Source organism: Hypanus sabinus, chromosome 3 (assembly GCF_030144855.1).
Source record: "Hypanus sabinus isolate sHypSab1 chromosome 3, sHypSab1.hap1, whole genome shotgun sequence".
Taxonomy (NCBI): domain Eukaryota; kingdom Metazoa; phylum Chordata; class Chondrichthyes; order Myliobatiformes; family Dasyatidae; genus Hypanus; species Hypanus sabinus.
The window spans coordinates 189,670,138-189,691,732 of NC_082708.1; the positions used below are offsets into that span (position 1 = coordinate 189,670,138).

At 54.4% G+C, this 21,595-nt stretch overlaps 1 protein-coding gene across 1 annotated transcript in view; it reads left to right on the top strand.

The window, feature by feature from the left end:
* Window positions 1-21,595, top strand: part of LOC132391989 (shootin-1-like) — a 112,247-nt gene that overhangs the window by 36,062 nt on the left and 54,590 nt on the right. The window contains exons 3-5 of the mRNA XM_059965854.1: window positions 4,424-4,481; window positions 14,602-14,696; window positions 18,194-18,350. Of these exons, the coding sequence (XP_059821837.1) occupies window positions 4,424-4,481; window positions 14,602-14,696; window positions 18,194-18,350 (310 nt within the window). The remainder of the gene's footprint in view (window positions 1-4,423; window positions 4,482-14,601; window positions 14,697-18,193; window positions 18,351-21,595) is intronic.

Below are 21,595 nucleotides of genomic sequence, written 5' to 3' on the forward strand. Positions count from 1 at the left end.
TACAGAGGGAGTGATTGCGGGTGAAGTTGAGGGTTACAGAGGGAGTGATTACGGGTGGGTTTGAGGGTTACAGAGGGAGTGATTACGGGTGGGGTTGGGGGTTACAGAGAGTGATTACGGGTGGGGTTGAGGGTTACAGAGTGTGATTACGGGTGGGGTTGGGGGTTACAGAGGGAGTGATTACGGGTGAGGTTGGGAGTTACAGAGGGAGTGATTGCGGGTGAAGTTGAGGGTTACAGAGAGTGATTATGGGTGGGGTTGAGGGTTACAGAGAGTGATTACGGGTGGGGTTGAGGGTTACAGAGGGAGTGATTACGGGTGGGGTTGAGGGTTACAGAGGGAGTGATTACGGGTGTGATTTAGGGTTACAGAGGGAGTGATTGCGGGTGGGGTTGAGGGGTACAGAGGGAGTGATTACGGGTGGGGTTGAGGGTTACAGAGAGAGTGATTACGGGTGAGGTTGAGTGTTACAGAGAGTGATTACGGGTGAGGTTGGGGGTTACAGAGAGTGATTACGGGTGGGGTTGGGGGTTACAGAGGGAGAGATTACGGGTGGGGTTGAGGGTTACAGAGAGTGATTACGGGTGGGGTTGAGGGTTACAGAGGTAGTGATTACGGGTGTGGTTGAGGGTTACAGAGGGAGTGATTGCGGGTGGGGTTGAGGATTACAGAGGGAGTGATTACGGGTGGGGTTGAGTGTTACAGAGAGTGATTACGGGTGGGGTTGAGGGTTACAGAGAGAGTGATTACGGGTGGGGTTGAGTGTTACAGAGAGTGATTACGGGTGGGGTTGAGGGTTACAGAGGGAGTGATTACGGGTGGGGTTGAGGGTTACAGAGGGAGTGATTACGGGTGGGGTTGGGGGTTACAGAGAGAGTGATTACGGGTGGGGTTGAGGGTTACAGAGAGAGTGATTGCGGGAGGGGTTGAGGGTTACAGAGAGTGATTACGGGTGTGGTTGAAGGTTACAGAGGGAGTGATTACGGGTGAGGTTGTGGGTTACAGAGGGAGTGATTACGGGTGGGGTTGAGGGTTACAGAGGGAGTGTTTACGGGTGAGGTTGAGGGTTACAGAGGGAGTGATTACGGGTGGGGTTGAGGGTTACAGAGGGAGTGATTACGGGTGGGGTTGAGGGTTACAGAGGGAGTGATTATGGGTGGGGTTGAGGGTTACAGAGGGAGTGATTACGGGTGGGGTTGAGGGTTACAGAGAGTGATTACGGGTGGGGTTGAGGGTTTCAGAGAGAGTGATTACGGGTGGGGTTGAGGGTTACAGAGGGAGTGATTACGGGTGGGGTTGGGGGTTACAGAGAGTGATTACGGGTGGGGTTGAGGGTTACAGAGTGTGATTACAGGTGGGGTTGGGGGTTACAGAGGGAGTGATTACGGGTGAGGTTGGGAGTTACAGAGGGAGTGATTGCGGGTGAAGTTGAGGGTTACAGAGAGTGATTATGGGTGGGGTTGAGGGTTACAGAGAGTGATTACGGGTGGGGTTGAGGGTTACAGAGAGTGATTACGGGTGGGGTTGAGGGTTACAGAGGGAGTGATTACGGGTGGGTTGAGGGTTACAGAGGGAGTGATTACGGGTGTGATTTAGGGTTACAGCGGGAGTGATTGCGGGTGGGGTTGAGGGGTACAGAGGGAGTGATTACGGGTGGGGTTGAGGGTTACAGAGAGAGTGATTACGGGTGAGGTTGAGGGTTACAGAGAGTGATTACGGGTGAGGTTGGGGGTTACAGAGAGTGATTACGGGTGGGGTTGGGGGTTACAGAGGGAGAGATTACGGGTGGGGTTGAGGGTTACAGAGAGTGATTACGGGTGGGGTTGAGGGTTACAGAGGTAGTGATTACGGGTGTGGTTGAGGGTTACAGAGGGAGTGATTACGGGTGAGGTTGAGGGTTACAGAGAGAGTGATTGCGGGTGGGGTTGAGGATTACAGAGGGAGTGATTACGGGTGGGGTTGAGTGTTACAGAGAGTGATTACGGGTGGGGTTGAGGGTTACAGAGAGAGTGATTACGGGTGGGGTTGAGTGTTACAGAGAGTGATTACGGGTGGGGTTGAGGGTTACAGAGGGAGTGATTACGGGTGGGGTTGAGGGTTACAGAGGGAGTGATTACGGGTGGGGTTGGGGGTTACAGAGAGAGTGATTACGGGTGGGGTTGAGGGTTACAGAGAGAGTGATTGCGGGAGGGGTTGAGGGTTACAGAGAGTGATTACGGGTGTGGTTGAAGGTTACAGAGGGAGTGATTACGGGTGAGGTTGTGGGTTACAGAGGGAGTGATTACGGGTGGGGTTGACGGTTACAGAGGGAGTGTTTACGGGTGAGGTTGAGGGTTACAGAGGGAGTGATTACGGGTGGGGTTGAGGGTTACAGTGGGAGTGATTACGGGTGGGGTTGAGGGTTACAGAGGGAGTGATTATGGGTGGGGTTGAGGGTTACAGAGGGAGTGATTACGGGTGGGGTTGAGGGTTACAGAGAGTGATTACGGGTGGGGTTGAGGGTTTCAGAGAGAGTGATTACGGGTGGGGTTGAGGGTTACAGAGGGAGTGATTACGGGTGAGGTTGAGGGTTACAGAGAGTGATTACGGGTGGGGTTGGGGGTTACAGAGAGAGTGATTGCGGGTGGGGTTGAGGATTACAGAGGGAGTGATTACGGGTGGGGTTGAGTGTTACAGAGAGTGATTACGGGTGGGGTTGAGGGTTACAGAGAGAGTGATTACGGGTGGGGTTGAGTGTTACAGAGAGTGATTACGGGTGGGGTTGAGGGTTACAGAGGGAGTGATTACGGGTGGGGTTGAGGGTTACAGAGGGAGTGATTACGGGTGGGGTTGGGGGTTACAGAGAGAGTGATTACGGGTGGGGTTGAGGGTTACAGAGAGAGTGATTGCGGGAGGGGTTGAGGGTTACAGAGAGTGATTACGGGTGTGGTTGAAGGTTACAGAGGGAGTGATTACGGGTGAGGTTGTGGGTTACAGAGGGAGTGATTACGGGTGGGGTTGAGGGTTACAGAGGGAGTGTTTACGGGTGAGGTTGAGTGTTACAGAGAGTGATTACGGGTGTGGTTGAAGGTTACAGAGGGAGTGATTACGGGTGAGGTTGTGGGTTACAGAGGGAGTGATTACGGGTGGGGTTGAGGGTTACAGAGGGAGTGTTTACGGGTGAGGTTGAGGGTTACAGAGGGAGTGATTACGGGTGGGGTTGAGGGTTACAGAGGGAGTGATTACGGGTGGGGTTGAGGGTTACAGAGGGAGTGATTATGGGTGGGGTTGAGGGTTACAGAGGGAGTGATTACGGGTGGGGTTGAGGGTTACAGAGAGTGATTACGGGTGGGGTTGAGGGTTTCAGAGAGAGTGATTACGGGTGGGGTTGAGGGTTACAGAGGGAGTGATTACGGGTGAGGTTGAGGGTTACAGAGAGTGATTACGGGTGAGGTTGGGGGTTACAGAGAGAGTGATTGCGGGTGGGGTTGAGGATTACAGAGGGAGTGATTACGGGTGGGGTTGAGTGTTACAGAGAGTGATTACGGGTGGGGTTGAGGGTTACAGAGAGAGTGATTACGGGTGGGGTTGAGTGTTACAGAGAGTGATTACGGGTGGGGTTGAGGGTTACAGAGGGAGTGATTACGGGTGGGGTTGAGGGTTACAGAGGGAGTGATTACAGGTGGGGTTGGGGGTTACAGAGAGAGTGATTACGGGTGGGGTTGAGGGTTACAGAGAGAGTGATTGCGGGAGGGGTTGAGGGTTACAGAGAGTGATTACGGGTGTGGTTGAAGGTTACAGAGGGAGTGATTACGGGTGAGGTTGTGGGTTACAGAGGGAGTGATTACGGGTGGGGTTGAGGGTTACAGAGGGAGTGTTTACGGGTGAGGTTGAGGGTTACAGAGGGAGTGATTACGGGTGGGGTTGAGGGTTACAGAGGGAGTGATTACGGGTGGGGTTGAGGGTTACAGAGGGAGTGATTATGGGTGGGGTTGAGGGTTACAGAGGGAGTGATTACGGGTGGGGTTGAGGGTTACAGAGAGTGATTACGGGTGGGGTTGAGGGTTTCAGAGAGAGTGATTACGGGTGGGGTTGAGGGTTACTGAGGGAGTGATTACGGGTGAGGTTGAGGGTTACAGAGAGTGATTACGGGTGGGGTTGGGGGTTACAGAGAGTGATTACGGGTGGGGTTGAGGGTTACAGAGGGAGTGATTTCGGGTGAGGTTGAGGGTTACAGAGGGAGTGATTACGGGTGAGGTTGAGGGTTACAGAGGGAGTGATTGCGGGTGGGGTTGAGGGTTATTAGGGTGGTTTAAGGTTGGGTTTGGATTACGGGTGGGTGCACAATTTGGGGTTGGGATACTGTAGATAAGTGTGAGATGATCAGGAATAGATGGGATAGGATGCTGGACAATGGACTGAAGAACATTTCTATCTGTTGCAGGCTGCGGACTGGGTTTCTGACCTGCAGAGTGAGACGTTACTGAAGGAGATGCAGCAGTGTGAGTTCCCAATCGCATTACCGCACGTTGTGTTGGGGTCGGTTCTGGCTTACCACAAGGGTCCAGATCTGATGGGAGTGTGTCGGGCGGTGACGTTCGAAGACAGTTCACTCGGGACCCTCCACGTGGTTAGAATTTGGTCCCTGCCAGCATTGAGCTGAGCCGGGGGTGATAGGGCATGTAGGAGGCACTCTGTGGAGTTATGCCGATACGTGACTTCGGTCCCACTAGTGTCCTTACTCTTAACTGCACCTCTTCTCCTCCACAATGGAGATCTAGCCTAGAGTGCTGGAGAAGTACAATTAGTGGCCACTTTATTAGGTACACCTGTTCTGTAACACAAATCTAATCACCCAGTCATGTGCCAGCAATTGCAATGTGTCAGAGCGTGCAGACATGGTCAAGAGGATCAGCTGTTATCCAGACAAAACATCAGAATAGGGGAGAAATGTGACCTAAGTGACATTGAATGTGGAATGATTGTTGGTGCCAGATGGGGTGGTTTGAGTATCTGAGAACCTGCTGATCTCCTGGAACTTTCACGCACAGCATTCTCTTGAGTTTGCAGAGAACAATACAAAAAAAAAATCATCCAGCGGGTGGCAGTTCTGAGGGTGAAAACACCTTGTTAATGAGAGAGGAGAACGGCCAGACTGGTTCAAGCTGGCAGGAGGGTGTCAGTAACTCAGATAAGCACACATTACAACAGTGATGGCCGACAGCAGCAGAAGACCATGAGCATACGTGGGTAATAGAATGGCTGCTGAATGTACATGGAAGACCTCGTTTGCCTTCACGACCCAAGGATGTGTTGGTGGCAGCCTGCGAGTATCGCCACATATTCCAGTGCTGACAGAGGTTCCCATGAGGTGCGGCTGAACAACAGCAAAAAGGTCTTGGCCCAAAATGGCGACCTCCACAGATACTGCCTGACCTGCTGAGTTCCTCCAGCATCAGGTGTGTGTTGAACAGCCTCTTTTCTCTCACCCTCCCTACCAGCCACTCACTGACAGGCCACTGGACCTCTGACCACCAGTCCCTGGCCCGGACTGGCAGACTTTGGGCCTTTGACCACTAGACAAGCCCAGGCCTTCGACCAGTGGGAGAAGGCTATAAAATTGTAAAAGGCAGAGGGAGGGTAGACTGTGTTAACGTCTCAGGTTGTAACCCTGCATCAGAGCTGAGAGGAGAGGGATGGTGGCCAGAGCATAGGGCAAAGGGGCCAGTCCGGGGGTGATTGGTGGATCATGGAGAGGTGAGGGGTGGTGGCCTGTACAGAGAGCAGAGAGGCAGGGGTGATTCAGAGGATGGTGGGTGATTGGTGGATCAAGCAGGGGCAAGAGGTGGGGGCAGATGAATGCAGGAGCAGGTGAAGTTGAGAGAGAGGCAGGTGTGAAAGGAGGGAAGATGAGAGCATGCAAGAGTGGAGAGGGGGCTCTAAGGGGGGGCAGAACCAGAGGGTAATAAACGGGAACACAAACAGTATCCCAATGCCAGACTCTGGGCTGTCAGGGAGGTGAAATCAGGGAAGAGGCGCAGAACTGGAGGGGAGGGGGGATCTGGTGAGTTGTGGGGGTGGTAATTTGAGGGAATGAGGAGGGGAGAGGGGGATGTGTTGAGTTGTGGGGATGGTAATTGGGGGGAACAATGAGGGGGATCTGATGAGTTGTATGGGTGGTAATTGGAGGAAACGAGGAGGGGGATGAAAATGGGTGCAGGGGAAATGGGAAAGGAGGTAAGGATGAGGTCTGGAGGTGGATCAGAAGGAACGAGAAGAGAACACGACGTGGCGGGGGGGTAGTAGTGAAGGCAGAGGGCAGGGTTACATTGTGAGCCAATGGATCTCAGGGTAATATTACCCTGTTTCTGACCATTCCTCGGTTGTCCTGTTCTACACTCTGCTCTACAAACTCCAGCTTCTCACACTGGAACAGAGATGAGTCGCTGTTCCCCTGTGGCTGCTCCACCACTTGAGCAGAGGAGAGAGGCCATGTGGCCCATTGAATGGGTGCTGTCCCTCTGTGCTACCTCAGCTCTCCCTGTGAGCCTGCAGGTTTATTTCCCTCTACAGATCCAGTTCTCTTATACTCAACAGTGAGATCTGGATCAAGCTCCTCATTGCCAACAACACTTCCTCCTCCCTGTATCTCTGTCCCATCAGCTCCTGACGAAGGGCCTTGGCCCAAAATGTTGTCTCTTCATTCATTTCTGTGGATGCTGCCTGACCTGCTGAGTTCCTCCAGCATTTTGTGTGTGTTGGTCTGGATTTCCAGCACCATGCTTTGCTCACCTACCCCTAAACCTGTCGTGAAACTCTTCATCAAATCTCCCCTTACCCTCAGGATGGCAGCATCCACCCTCACCACCCAGGCCATGCCCTCTTCTCATTGCTACCATCAGGGAAGAGGTACAGGAGCCTGCAGACACGTGTGTAGGAACAGCTTCTCCCCCTCCACCATCAGATTTCTGAACACTACCCAGCAACTACTCTCTGTGTCAAAAACTGGTGGAATTGTGGACAGTGAGGAGGGTCGTCAAAGGATACCGCAGGACACTGACCAGTTGCAAATATGGAAGATGGAGATTAATTTGGGAGGTGTTGCATTTTGGGAGATCAAATGAAACAGGAAAGTATAGAGTTAATGGTAGGACCTTGGACAGCCATGATATATGTGATATTGAGGTTCAAGTTCACAGCTCCTGGAAGTGGCCATGTGAGTAGCGAGGGTGATAAAGAAGGCAGACGGTCTGCTTGACACGGAGTATGACTCAGGAAGACATGTTGTAATTGTGGAGAACTTTAGTTAGACCACATCTGGAGTATTGCGTGCAGTTCTGGTTGCCCCATTACAGGAAGGGTGTGGAGACTTTGGAGAGGGCAAAGAAATCACCAGCATGCAGCCTCCATCAGGGAGAGGGAAGTGTTGTCAGCAGCAAGGTGATTGATCCAGTTCTCACTGCTGGGTGTATGAGAACTGCATCCACAGAGGAAAATAATGAGAAGAGAAGATAGCACAGATAACCAGAATCTTTTTACCAGGGAAAGATGACAGGTGCCAGGGGCACTACTTTTAAGATGGTGAGGGGAGTTTTGAGGAGATGTGAGGGGCAAGTTTTATTACATAGAGGAGGAAAGATAAGGATTAACTTCATCTGTTACGTGTACATCGAGACGTCAAAACGTTCAGGGAAATGTGTCATTTGCATCAGATCAAATCAGCGAGGATTGTGCTGGGCAGCCTGTAAGCATCGTTTTGTTTCTGGCACCAATGTAGCATGCCTACCACTTACTAACCCTAACACGTATGTCTTTGTAACGTCGGAGAAAACCTACGTGGTCGTGGGGAGAACATACAGACAGTGGCGTTGTAAGCTGTTGAGCTAAAGTTTTCGTGCTGAGGGTGGTGGGTTCCTGGACTGGGTGGTGAAGGCAGACACGACAATGGCAATTAGGGAGTATTTAGACAGGGAGGGAATGGAGGGATATGGGCCATGTTTATGCAGAAGGGATTTGTTTACTATTCAGCATGGTTAGCATTGACATTGTGGGCCGAAGAGCCTGTGCTTTACTAGCCTATGTTCTTTCCCCCTCACTTTACCCTTCTGCCCTCCAGTTCTTCATTCCCCGACCCTGGGGAAAAACTGTGATGATTTTATGCCCATCTATAAGGTCACCTCTCAGCCATCTTCACCCTGGGGAAAACTGTCCTAGCCTCCTCATATAACTCAAGCCCTCCCATGCAATGACACCGTATGGATCTTTCCTGCACCCCCAAGGTTGTGTGTACATTCATAAGGCTCTTCAAAGAGGGAACTCTACAATCGTCACCCTGTCTGATCTATGTATGAGTTCCAGTCCATTAGTGTGAGTGACCGAACTGGCCGACGGTTGGGCAGTGAGCAACGGACGTTAAATTCTGGCCCAATAAACAATCTCCTGGATGGGCTCAGTGGGTCAAGCAGCATCTCAGCACGAACACATTAGTGCAAGCAGGGCCGACATCACGGTGTGCAAGCAGGGCCAACGTCACGGTGTGCGAGGAGGGCCAGTGTCGCGGTGTGCAAGCAGGGCCTGTGTCACGGTGTGCGATAAGGGCCAGTGTCACTGTGTGCGAGGAGGGCCAGCGTCACGGTGTGCGAGGAGGGCCAGCGTCACGGTGTGCAAGCAGGGCCAGTGCCACGGTGTGCGAGGAGGGCCAGTGCCACGGTGTGCAAGCAGGGCCAGCGTCACGGTGTGCGATAAGGGCCAGCGTCTCGGTGTGCGAGGAGGGCCAGTGCCACGGTGTGCGAGGAGGGCCAGTGCCACGGTGTGCAATAAGGGCCAGTGTCACTGTGTGCAAGGAGGGCCAGTGCCACGGTGTGCAAGCAGGGCCAGTGCCACGGTGTGCGAGGAGGGCCAGTGCCACGGTGTGCGATAAGGGCCAGCGTCTCGGTGTGCGAGGAGGGCCAGTGCCACGGTGTGCGAGGAGGGCCAGTGCCACGGTGTGCGATCAGGGCCAGTGTCACTGTGTGTGAGGAGGGCCAGTGCCACGGTGTGCGAGGAGGGTCAATGTCACGGTGTGCGAGGAGGGCCAGTGCCACGGTGTGCGAGGAGGGCCAGTGCCACGGTGTGTAAGCAGGGCCAGCGTCACGGTGTGCGATAAGGGCCAGCGTCTCGGTGTGCGAGGAGGGCCAGTGCCACGGTGTGCGAGGAGGGCCAGAGCCACGGTGTGCGATAAGGGCCAGTGTCACTGTGTGCGAGGAGGGCCAGTGCCACGGTATGCGAGGAGGGTCAACGTCACGGTGTGCGAGGAGGGCCAGTGACACGGTGTGCGAGGAGGGCCAGTGCCACGGTGTGCGAGGAGGGCCAGTGCCACGGTGTGCAAGCAGGGCCAGCGTCACGGTGTGCGATAAGGGCCAGCGTCTCGGTGTGCGAGGAGGGCCAGTGCCACGGTGTGCGAGGAGGGCCAGTGTCACGGTGTGCGATGAGGGCCAGTGCCACGGTGTGCGAGGAGGGTCAACGTCACAGTGTGCGAGGAGGGCCAGTGCCACGGTGTGCGAGGAGGGCCAGTGTCACGGTGTGCGATGAGGGCCAGTGCCACTGTGTGCGAGGAGGGTCAACGTCACGGTGTGCGAGGAGGGCCAGTGCCACGGTGTGCGAGGAGGGCCAGTGCCACGGTGTGCAAGCAGGGCCAGCTCCACGGTGTGTGATAAGGGCCAGTGTCACGGTGTGCGATAAGGGCCAGTGTCACTGTGTGCGAGGAGGGCCAGTGCCACGGTGTGCGAGGAGGGCCAGTGCCACGGTGTGCGAGGAGGGTCAACGTCACGGTGTGCGAGGAGGGCCAGTGCCACGGTGTGCGAGGAGGGCCAGTGTCACAGTGTGCGATCAGGGCCAGTGCCACTGTGTGCGAGGAGGGCCAGTGCCACGGTGTGCGAGGAGGGTCAACGTCACGGTGTGCGAGGAGGGCCAGTGCCACGGTGTGCGAGGAGGGCCAGTGCCACGGTGTGCGAGGAGGGCCAGCTCCACGGTGTGCGATAAGGGCCAGTGTCACGGTGTGCGATAAGGGCCAGTGTCACTGTGTGCGAGGAGGGCCAGTGCCACGGTGTGCGAGGAGGGTCAACGTCACGGTGTGCGAGGAGGGCCAGTGCCACGGTGTGCGAGGAGGGCCAGTGTCACGGTGTGCGATCAGGGCCAGTGCCACTGTGTGCGAGGAGGGCCAGTGCCACGGTGTGCGAGGAGGGCCAACGTCACGGTGTGCGAGGAGGGCCAGTGCCACGGTGTGCGAGGAGGGCCAGAGCCACGGTGTGCGATAAGGGCCAGTGTCACTGTGTGCGAGGAGGGCCAGTGCCACGGTATGCGAGGAGGGTCAACGTCACGGTGTGCGAGGAGGGCCAGTGACACGGTGTGCGAGGAGGGCCAGTGCCACGGTGTGCGAGGAGGGCCAGTGCCACGGTGTGCAAGCAGGGCCAGCGTCACGGTGTGCGATAAGGGCCAGCGTCTCGGTGTGCGAGGAGGGCCAGTGCCACGGTGTGCGAGGAGGGCCAACGTCACGGTGTGCGAGGAGGGCCAGTGCCTTGGTGTGCGAGGAGGGTCGGTGCCACGGTGTGCGAGGAGGGCCAGCGCCACGGTGTGCGAGGAGGGCCAGCGTCACGGTGTGCGAGGAGGGCCAGCGCCTCGGTGTGCGAGGAGGGCCAGCGCCACGGTGTGCGAGGAGGGCCAGCGCCACGGTGTGCGAGGAGGGCCAGCGTCACGGTGTGCGAGGAGGGCCAGCGCCACGGTGTGCGAGGAGGGCCAGCGTCACGGTGTGCGAGGAGGGCCAGCGTCACGGTGTGCGAGGAGGGCCAGCGCCACGGTGTGCGAGGAGGGCCAGCGCCACGGTGTGCGAGGAGGGCCAGCGTCACGGTGTGCGAGGAGGGCCAGCGTCACGGTGTGCGAGGAGGGCCAGCGCCTCGGTGTGCGAGGAGGGCCAGCGCCACGGTGTGCGAGGAGGGCCAGCGTCACGGTGTGCGAGGAGGGTCAGCGTCACGGTGTGCGAGGAGGGTCAACGTCACGGTGTGCGAGGAGGGCCAGTGCCATGGTGTGCGAGGAGGGCCAGTGCCACGGTGTGCGAGGAGGGCCAGCGTCTCGGTGTGCGAGGAGGGCCAGCGTCTCGGTGTGCGAGGAGGGCCAGCGCCACGGTGTGCGAGGAGGTCCAGCGCCTCGGTGTGCGAGGAGGGCCAGCGTCACGGTGTGCGAGGAGGGCCAGCGTCACGGTGTGCGAGGAGGGCCAGCGCCACGGTGTGCGAGGAGGGCCAGCGCCACGGTGTGCGAGGAGGGCCAGCGCCACGGTGTGCGAGGAGGGCCAGCGTCACGGTGTGCGTGGAGGGCCAGTGCCACTGTGTGCGAGGAGGGCCAGTGCCTCGGTGTGCGAGGAGGGCCAGCGTCACGGTGTGCGAGGAGGGCCAGTGCCACGGTGTGCGAGGAGGGTCAACGTCACGGTGTGCGAGGAGGGCCAGTGCCACGGTGTGCGAGGAGGGCCAGCGCCACGGTGTGCGAGGAGGGCCAGCGTCTCGGTGTGCGAGGAGGGCCAGCACCACGGTGTGCGAGGAGGGCCAGTGCCACGGTGTGCGAGGAGGGCCAGTGCCACGGTGTGCGAGGAGGGCCAGTGTCACGGTGTGCGAGGAGGGCCAGTGACACGGTGTGCGAGGAGGGCCAGTGCCACGGTGTGCGAGGAGGGCCAGTGCCACGGTGTGCAAGCAGGGCCAGCGTCACGGTGTGCGATAAGGGCCAGCGTCTCGGTGTGCGAGGAGGGCCAGTGCCACGGTGTGCGAGGAGGGCCAACGTCACGGTGTGCGAGGAGGGCCAGTGCCTTGGTGTGCGAGGAGGGTCGGTGCCACGGTGTGCGAGGAGGGCCAGCGCCACGGTGTGCGAGGAGGGCCAGCGTCACGGTGTGCGAGGAGGGCCAGCGCCTCGGTGTGCGAGGAGGGCCAGCGCCACGGTGTGCGAGGAGGGCCAGCGCCACGGTGTGCGAGGAGGGCCAGCGTCACGGTGTGCGAGGAGGGCCAGCGCCACGGTGTGCGAGGAGGGCCAGCGTCACGGTGTGCGAGGAGGGCCAGCGTCACGGTGTGCGAGGAGGGCCAGCGCCACGGTGTGCGAGGAGGGCCAGCGCCACGGTGTGCGAGGAGGGCCAGCGTCACGGTGTGCGAGGAGGGCCAGCGTCACGGTGTGCGAGGAGGGCCAGCGCCTCGGTGTGCGAGGAGGGCCAGCGCCACGGTGTGCGAGGAGGGCCAGCGTCACGGTGTGCGAGGAGGGTCAGCGTCACGGTGTGCGAGGAGGGTCAACGTCACGGTGTGCGAGGAGGGCCAGTGCCATGGTGTGCGAGGAGGGCCAGTGCCACGGTGTGCGAGGAGGGCCAGCGTCTCGGTGTGCGAGGAGGGCCAGCGTCTCGGTGTGCGAGGAGGGCCAGTGCCACGGTGTGCGAGGAGGTCCAGTGCCTCGGTGTGCGAGGAGGGCCAGCGTCACGGTGTGCGAGGAGGGCCAGCGTCACGGTGTGCGAGGAGGGCCAGCGCCACGGTGTGCGAGGAGGGCCAGCGCCACGGTGTGCGAGGAGGGCCAGCGCCACGGTGTGCGAGGAGGGCCAGCGTCACGGTGTGCGTGGAGGGCCAGTGCCACTGTGTGCGAGGAGGGCCAGTGCCTCGGTGTGCGAGGAGGGCCAGCGTCACGGTGTGCGAGGAGGGCCAGTGCCACGGTGTGCGAGGAGGGTCAACGTCACGGTGTGCGAGGAGGGCCAGTGCCACGGTGTGCGAGGAGGGCCAGCGCCACGGTGTGCGAGGAGGGCCAGCGTCTCGGTGTGCGAGGAGGGCCAGCACCACGGTGTGCGAGGAGGGCCAGTGCCACGGTGTGCGAGGAGGGCCAGTGCCACGGTGTGCGAGGAGGGCCAACGTCTCGGTGTGCAAGGAGGGCCAGCGCCACGGTGTGCAAGGAGGGCCAGTGCCACGGTGTGCGAGGAGTGCCAGTGCCACGGTGTGCGAGGAGGGCCAGCACCACGGTGTGTGAGGAGGGCCAGCGTCACGGTGTGCGAGGAGGGCCAGCACCACGGTGTGCGATAAGGGCCAGTGCCACGGTGTGCAAGGAGGGCCGACATCACGGTGTGCGAGGAGGGCCAGTGCCACGGTGTGCGAGGAGGGCCAGTGCCACGGTGTGCGAGGAGGGCCAGCACCACGGTGTGCGATAAGGGCCAGTGCCACGGTGTGCAAGGAGGGCCGACATCACGGTGTGCGAGGAGGGCCAACGTCACGGTGTGCGATAAGGGCCAGTGCCACGGTGTGCAAGGAGGGCCAACGTCACGGTGTGCACTGGCAATGCCAGAGGAAAGGTGGACTCCAGTGCAGAGACAGTGACCAGAGTTTGTTCATAAGAATTCCAACAGAACACCGATGGCTCGGCCGAGCAGCACTGGAAGATGTAGCGTTTTCAAAACTAGGACCCAGCAATTAGTGCTGATCAGGCATCCACTTAAATAATACAAATAACATGGAATTCCCTGAGCACATCCAAATAAACTTAACAAGTTTGAACAGAAAGCACCAGGAGACCACATTACGAAGAGTGAGTTGCTCAAGAAAATACACAATGAACTCTAAATGATCAGTGACTCTCGTTAAACAGCAAATAATCCAACGGAGTACTGAGAGCCCAGTGGTCTCTGGCTCCCTGCTAAGGCCCAAAGAGTTCATTGAGGTCAGTGGCTCTACTTCATTGTGGGTTGGAGGAGATTGACTGTGTCACCGAAGACTCTAAGTGTACCGTACGGTGGAGCGCTTTCTGACTGCTTGCGTTCTGCCCAGTCAGGGGCCGCCAAGGGGCCTATGGACTCAACCATTTCCATCACCGGCACCGCTGAGGACATCTCCGGTAGGCAGTGACTCAAGAAGGCGACATCCATCTCTGAGGGCCCTCACCATCCAGGACGTGCCGTCTCGTCATCGCTGCCATCAGCCTGAAGACCCACACTCAGTGTTTTAGGAACAGCTTCCTCCCCTCTGCCATCAGATTTCTGAATGGTCCGTGAAACCATGAGCACAACCTCACTACGGTGCTGTCTTTTGGCACTACCTATTACATTTTTTAAATGTTTCTTGTTGTAACTCATAGTGATTTTTATGTACTGCTGTCACAAAGATGACTTAATGAGATTTATCAGTGATAATAAACCTTATTCTGATTGTGAATTCTTTTGGTCTGAGTACTGGAAGGAGAGAGTTCAATGGCATGGTGTCAAGACAACAGCCTCTCTCTCAGCAGAAAAGCTGGTCATCGACTTCAGAAAGAGTCCAGTGGCACACAGCAACAGTGCTGAGGTTTAAAGAGTTGACAGCTTCAGGTTTCTAGGTGTGAACGCCACCAGTAACCTGTCCTGGTCTAACTCCATGGACGCCATGAGCAAGAAAGATCCCCAATGTCTCTACTTCCTCAGGAGGCAAAAGAAATTCAGTATCTCCCTTGACCCTCACCAAGTTTTATTGATGCACCATAGAAAGCATCCAATCCCGCTGCATCACGGCTTGGTACGGCCAACAATCTGCACGTGACTGCAAGAAACTTCAGAGAGTGGTGGACACATCACAGAAAGCAGCTGACGTGTGTCTCCTTACCTTCCAGCCTCCATGCAGATAATTGCGGAGCTGGATGAGCTCGAGACACAGCTAGCGGTCGAGAGGGCATGCCGGGAGAGTGCGGAGGAACTCGCTGTGAAGGTAAGATGGTTTATCGCAGAAAGAGGGTGGGATCCGATTCGTCCAATTTCGGGTGCAGGGGACCAGGAAGGTGTTCTTCGATGAGAGGGGTATGGAAGGCCACGATCCTGTTGTGGGTCAGTAAGACGAGGCAGATGGACTGAAAGGACTGTTTCTGTTCTAACATCTATTACGGCTGTACAAGGCATTGGTGAGATCGCACATTGTGTGTAGTTGTGGTCACCCAGCTACAGGAAGGAAGTCATTAAGCTGGAGCGAGTGCAGGAAAGATTCATTTACCAGGATAGGAGGGCTTGAGTTATAAGGAGAGGCTGGACAGGCTGGGATTGTTACCCTCGAGTGAAGGAGGCTGAGGAGTGAGAGAAAAATATGGGGGGAATAGATAGGGTAGATATCATTATTTTTTCCAGCATAAAATCAGGGGACATGGGATTAATGTGAGAAGGGGGAAAGTTTTAAAAGGAAACTCAGGGGCAAGTTCTTCACTCTGAGGGCGGTGGGATTGTGAAACAATGTCAGAGGAAGTAGTAGAGGTGGGCACAGTTACAACAATTAAAGGACATGGATAGAAAAGGTATGGCAGGTGGAACTAGCTCAGGTCGATAACTTGGCCAGCCTGGAGCAGAAGGACTGAATGGCCTGTTTCCCTGCTGTGTGACTCTCAGACTCTGTAAGTGTTATAGAGGCTGGTGGTGTATGGAATGCATTGCCAGAGGAAGTGGTAGAAGTGGGTACAATTTAAAAGTCTGAGATGCAGAGGGACTTGGGAGTCCTTGTGCAGGACACCCTAAAGGTTAACTTGCAGGCTGAGTCAGTGGTGAGCAAGGCAAATGCAATCATTGTTAGCATTCATTGCAAGAGGTCCAGAATACAAGACCAAGGATGTGATGCTGAGGCTTTATAAGGCACTGGTGTGGTCTCGCCTTGAGTATTGTGAACAGTTTTGGGCTCCTCATCTAAGAAAAGATGTGCTGACATTGGAGAGGGTCCAGAGGAGGTTCACAAGGATAATTCCAGGAACGAAAGGGTTATCATACAAGGAACGTTTGATGGCTCTGGGCCTGTACTCGCTGAAGGAATGAGGAGGGAATCTCACTGAAACCTTTCAAATATTGAAAGGCCTAAACAGAGTAGATATGAAAGAAAAGGATGTTGCCCATGGTGGGGGAGTCGATGACAAGAGGGTACAGCCTCAGGATAGAGGGGCATCCTTTTAAAACCGAGATGTGGAGAAATTTGTTTAGCCAGAGGGTGGTGAATTTGTGGAATTTGTTGCCACATGCAGCTGTGGAGGCCGGGTCATTGGGTATATTTAAGGCAGAGATTGATAGGTTCTTGATTGGACATGGCATCAAAGGTTACGGGAGAAGGCTGGGGAGTGGGGTTGAGGTGGGGATAAAGGGATCAGCCATGATTGAATGGTGGAACAGACTCAATGGGCCAAATGTCCTGTTTCTGCTCCAATGTCTTATGGTCTAATTATGTATAAAAGACATTTAGACAGGTAGGTTGATAGATTCAAGGTTCAAAATTGTTTAATGTCATTTCCTGTAAACCAAGTGCAAAGGAGAATGAAATAGTTGTTACTCTGGATCCACTGCAGCACAAGAAACAGGGTAAGATAAAAACAATAATAATTTTAAAACACAATAAATATAAATATGTAAGATGGCTTATATACACCTGGTTTCACCTATCACCTTCTAGCTTGTCCTCTTTCCCCTCCCCCTTCCTTTTATCCTTTCTTTCCATTCCAGAAGAAAGGTCTGAGACTGAAATATCAACCGCTTATTCCTCTCCATCGATGCTGCCTGACCTGCTGAGTTCCTCCAGCACTTTGTGTGTGTTGCTCTGGAGTTCCCGTACCTAAAGAACTTCTTGTGTTTATATGCATAGATTGACTGTATGTCCATAAAGTGACACTAGGCACTGAAGTGTCTGTATATAAGATGACTCTGACAGAAAATGATAAAGTAGGGGGTGTGGAGGTGTTGATCAGCCTCACTGCTTGGGGAAAGTAACTGTTTTTGAGTCTGGTGGTCCTGGCGTGGATGTTATGCAGCCTCTTCACTGATGGAAGTGGGGACAAACTGTCCATGAGAAGGATGGGTGAGTTCCTTTATGATGTAACTGGCCCTTTTCCCAACACCTTTCTGTATTTATGTCCTTGATGGCAGGTAGGCTGGTGCTGGTGATACATCGGACAATTTTGACTACCCTTCCACTTTGCTGCAGCGCAGTTTCCATACAAAGCAGTAATGCAGTTTGTTAGGATGCTCTCTACTGCACGTCTGTAGGATAACATTAGTATGGATGTGCAAAGTTCAGCTTCCTCAGAAAGCAGCGGCACTGGCGAACCTCCTGATTGTGTAGAATGTGTAGAGGTTGTTTAAGGAGCTTGAAACTGCTCACCATCTCCTCTGCTGTGTTGAAACTAGTAGGGTAGTCTCAGAGAGCTAGTAAAGGCACGAGAGGCCGAAAGGCATCCTGTCAGGCTGTTCAATCACAACCCAGGGGGGCTAGGGTGAGGGCAGGCTGGGAGTTTATTCCTCTGCTGGATGTACTAGGGCAGGTTAACCAGGGAGGGGTCAGGGTGAGGGCAGGCTGGGAGTTTGTTCCCCGCAGTGTGCAGTGGGACCAAGTTAACCGGGGAGGGGAGGGGTTAGGATGAGTGGAGGCTGGGAGTTTGTTCCCCACTGGATGTACTAGGCCAGGTTAACCAGGGAGAGGTCAGGGTGAGGGCAGGCTGGGAGTTTGTTCCCCGCTGGGTGTACTAGGGCAGGTTAACCAGGGAGAGGTCAGGGTGAGGGCAGGCTGGGAGTTTGTTCCCCGCAGTGTGCAGTGGGACCAAGTTAGCCGGGGAGGGGAGGGGCTAGGGTGAGGGCAGGCTGGGAGTTTGTTCCCTGCTGGGTGTACTAGGGCAGGTAAACCAGGGAGGGGTCAGGGTGAGGGCAGGCTGGGAGTTTGTTCCCTGCTGGGTGTAATAGGGCAGGATAACCAGGGAGGGGTCAGGGTGAGGGCAGGCTGGGAGTTTGTTCCCCACTGGGTGCAGTGGGACCAAGAACCGGGGAGGGGTTAGGATGAATGCTGGAAGTCCATCCCCTGCTGGGTGTGGTGGGGGCAGGTTAACCATGGGAGGGGTTAGGGTGAGGTTGTACACACATTGATGAGGATCCCTAACACAATTTCTTGGACCCACTACTACCAGGAAGCTGGTACAAGAGCATCAGGACTGGTAACAGCTTCTTCCCTCAGGCTCTGAGACTATTGAATACCCTGCCACACCGAGAACTCGCCACTAGGACAGAGAGCTGGTACATGTGCTGCCTACTACATGCATTTTGAATTATATTTATTACTGGTAATATGTGCTGTGTGTGATGAATGTATTGTGGTCTGAGGAACGTGGTTTTGTTTGGTTGTATATATGACGGTGAAATTGAGTGTGGGTGGGAGATGTTCTCTGGGTTCAGGTTAACCAGGTTGTGTCCTCACAGCTCAGCAAAGAGAACCGCAAACTGCAGCGGATGAGCCTGGTCCTGCAGCCTGTGTGGGAGAAGCTGCCAGAGGACATCGCCCAGCTGGCACCGGGAACGGAGGAGAGCGCTGATCCCAGCGAGGATCCTGTCTACCAGTACCAGCTCCAGATCAAAGGTGACGTGTCTCGACAGAGTGGATGGGGGCTTCCGCTGTAGATCCCACCTCCTCAATCCATCCAAACGAGGGCAGCACTGGAGCCTCCTGCCCGCCCTGTCCACGGTCAAAACCTCAGGACGTGCTGCAGAGGTCAGACACCTGGAGTAACACACACACAAGCTGAGCAGGTCAGGCAGCATCTGTGGAAGTGAATACGCAGGTGATGTTTCAGGCTGAGGCGCTTCATCGGGATTGGAAAGGAAGAGGGCAGCTGCCAGAATAAGGTGGGGAGAGGGGAATCTGTCCAAGCTGACAGGTAATGGTGAGACCAGGTGAAGGGGAAGGTGGGTGCGAGGGGTTGGGTATCTTCACCTGTCCTCTGTAACAGACAACAGCTCCTGGTGGCCACCCATTTCATGTGATCCCCATTCCTACATGTTGGTCTTTGTCCCCTCTGTTGCCACAATGAAACCACACTCAGGAGGAGGAACACCTCATATTCTGTCTGGACAATCTCCAATCTGATGACATGAACATCAATTTCACCAACTTCTGCTAAGTTCCACCTCCCACCTTCTCTCTTTTTCCATCCCATGTTGCTTCCCCTCTCTCCTCATGTATTCTCCTCACCTGCCCATCACCTCTCTCAGATGCCTCTCCTCCTTCCTTTTCTCCCATGGTCCACTCTCCTCTCCTATCGGATTCCTCCTTCCTTCTCTCCCATGGTCCACTCTCCTCTCCTATCAGATTCCTCCTTCCTTCTCTCCCATGGTCCACTCTCCTCTCCTATCGGATTCCTCCTTCCTTCTTTCCCATGGTCCACTCTCCTCTCCTATCAGATTCCTCCTTCCTTTTCTCCCATGGTCCACTCTCCTCTCCCATCAGATTCCTTCTCCTTTTCCACCTATCACCTGCCAGTTCCTTCCCTCTTCCACCCTTGCTTCCCTTCTCCTGCCAGCTTGTGCTCCTTCCCTCCGCCCACTTTCCTATTCTGGCTTCTTCCCCTTCCTTCCCCGTCCTGGTGAGGGGTCTTGGCCTGGAACCACTGTTTATTCATCTCGATAGATGCTCCCTGAGCTGCTGAGTTTCCCCAGCATATTGTGTGTGTTGCTGTCCATGTTGTGATGGATATACAGTACATTCCCAGGGTACTAATGCTATAAAAATTATCTTCCACCTGCAGCACAGTAATCTACATGACAAACTGAACAAAGATAAACATAAAGACATTGGTGCAAGTGAAGGGAAATACAGTCTGATGTGGAATTAGAGATTAGGATGGTGGTGAAAATTGGCAGCTTGGGTTGAGGAGTTTGATGTTGTCGTGTTCACCAAGTTTGGCAGTTAGCTTGCAGAGATTTCATCGCCGGACAAGGTGACATCCTCAGTGTGCAGTTTCTCTCTGGGAGTGCTCGCATTTATCCAGGCCCCTGTTGGCCTGTCTTGGTTTGGGTTGGCTACCCGTTCATTTGACCCTTATATTCAATTGGCTCGTGCTTCTTTAGCTCTTGGGGATTCATAGATGCCATCTATTTTGATATGTTTAATTAGAGATTGTCAGAAGAGAACAACCCTTGTAAAACTTCTCGTGCCTGCCTTGTGTTTGCCTGCGCCTGACCTCCGCGGTGTCCGAGTTCGAGTGGTGTCCATAAGACTATAACATACTGGAGGAGAATTAAGCCAGATGGCCCATCAGATCTGCTCTGCTATTTCATCATGGCTGATTCAATTTTCCTCTCTGCCCCAATCTCCTGCCTTCTCACCGTGTCTCTTTATGCCCCAACCAATCAAGATTCTATCAACCTCTGCCTTAAATATACATAAAGACATGGCCTCCACAGCTGCCTGTGGCAAAGAATTCCACGGATTCACCACCCTCTGGCTAAAGAAATTCCTCCTCATCTCAGTTCTAAAAGGATGCCCCTCTAACATGAGGCTATGTTCTCTGGTCTCTCCCACCATAGGAAACATCCACTCCATATCAACTCTGTCAAGGCCTTTCACCATTTGATAGGTTTCAATGAAGTCACCCCTCATTCCTCTGAACTCTAGTGAAAACAGATCCAGAGCCATCAACATCCTTCATGTGACAAGCCATTCAATCCTGGAATCATTTTCGTGAACCTCCTTTGAACCCTCTGCAGTTTCAGCACATCCTTTTGAAGATAAGGAGCCCAAAACTACTCACAATACTCCAAGTGAGGCCTCACCAGTGCTTTATAAAGGCTCATTGTTACATCTTTGCTTTTATGTTCCAGTCTTCTTGAAATGATTGCTAACATTGCATTTGCCTTCCTCACCACAGACTCATCCTGCAAATTAACCCTTAGGGACACCCAAGTCCCTTCGTACCTCAGTTTTTTGTATTTTTTTTTCCTCATTTAGAAAATAGTTAACCTTTCATTTCTTCTATCAAAGTGCATGACCATACAATTCCCAACACTGCATTTCATCTGTCAATTTTTTATCCATTCTCCAAATCTGTCCAAGTCCATTTATAGCTTCTCTACTTCCTCAAAACTACCTGCCCCTCCACCTATCTTCATATTGTCTGCAAACTTTGCAACAAAGGAATCAATTTCATCATCCAAATCATTGATAAATAACATAAAAAGAATCAGTCCTAACACAGACCCCTGTGGAACATCACTAATCACTGGCAGCCAGCCAGAAAAGACTCCCTTTATTCCACTCTTTGTCTCCTGCCAATCAGCCACTGCTTTATCCAAACTAGAATCTTTCCTGTAATACCATGGGCTCTTAGTTTGTGAAGCAGCCTCAAAGGCCTTCTGAAAGTCCAAGTACACAACATCAACCAATTCTCCTTTGTTAATGCTGCTTGTTATGTCTTCAAAGGATTTCAACAGATTTGTCAGGCAAGATTTTCCCTTGAGGAAACCATGCTGACTATGGCCTATGTTATCATGTGCCTCCAAGTACCCTGAGACCTCATCCTTAGTAATTGACTCCAACATCTTTCCAACCACTGATATCAGTTAACTGGTGTGTAATTTCCTTTTTTCTGCCTCTCTCCCTTCTTTAGGGAATCCTGCACAAGGACTCCCAAATCCCTTTGCACCTCAGTATTTAATATTTTCTCTCCAGTCAGAAAATTGTCACCCCTTTCATTTCTTCTCCCAAAGTGCAGAACCACATGCTTCCCAATATTGTATTCCATCTGCCATTTCTTTGCCCATTCTCCTAATCTGTCTGTCCATCTGTAGCCTCTTTATTTCCTCAAAACTCCCTGCCCCTCCACCTAT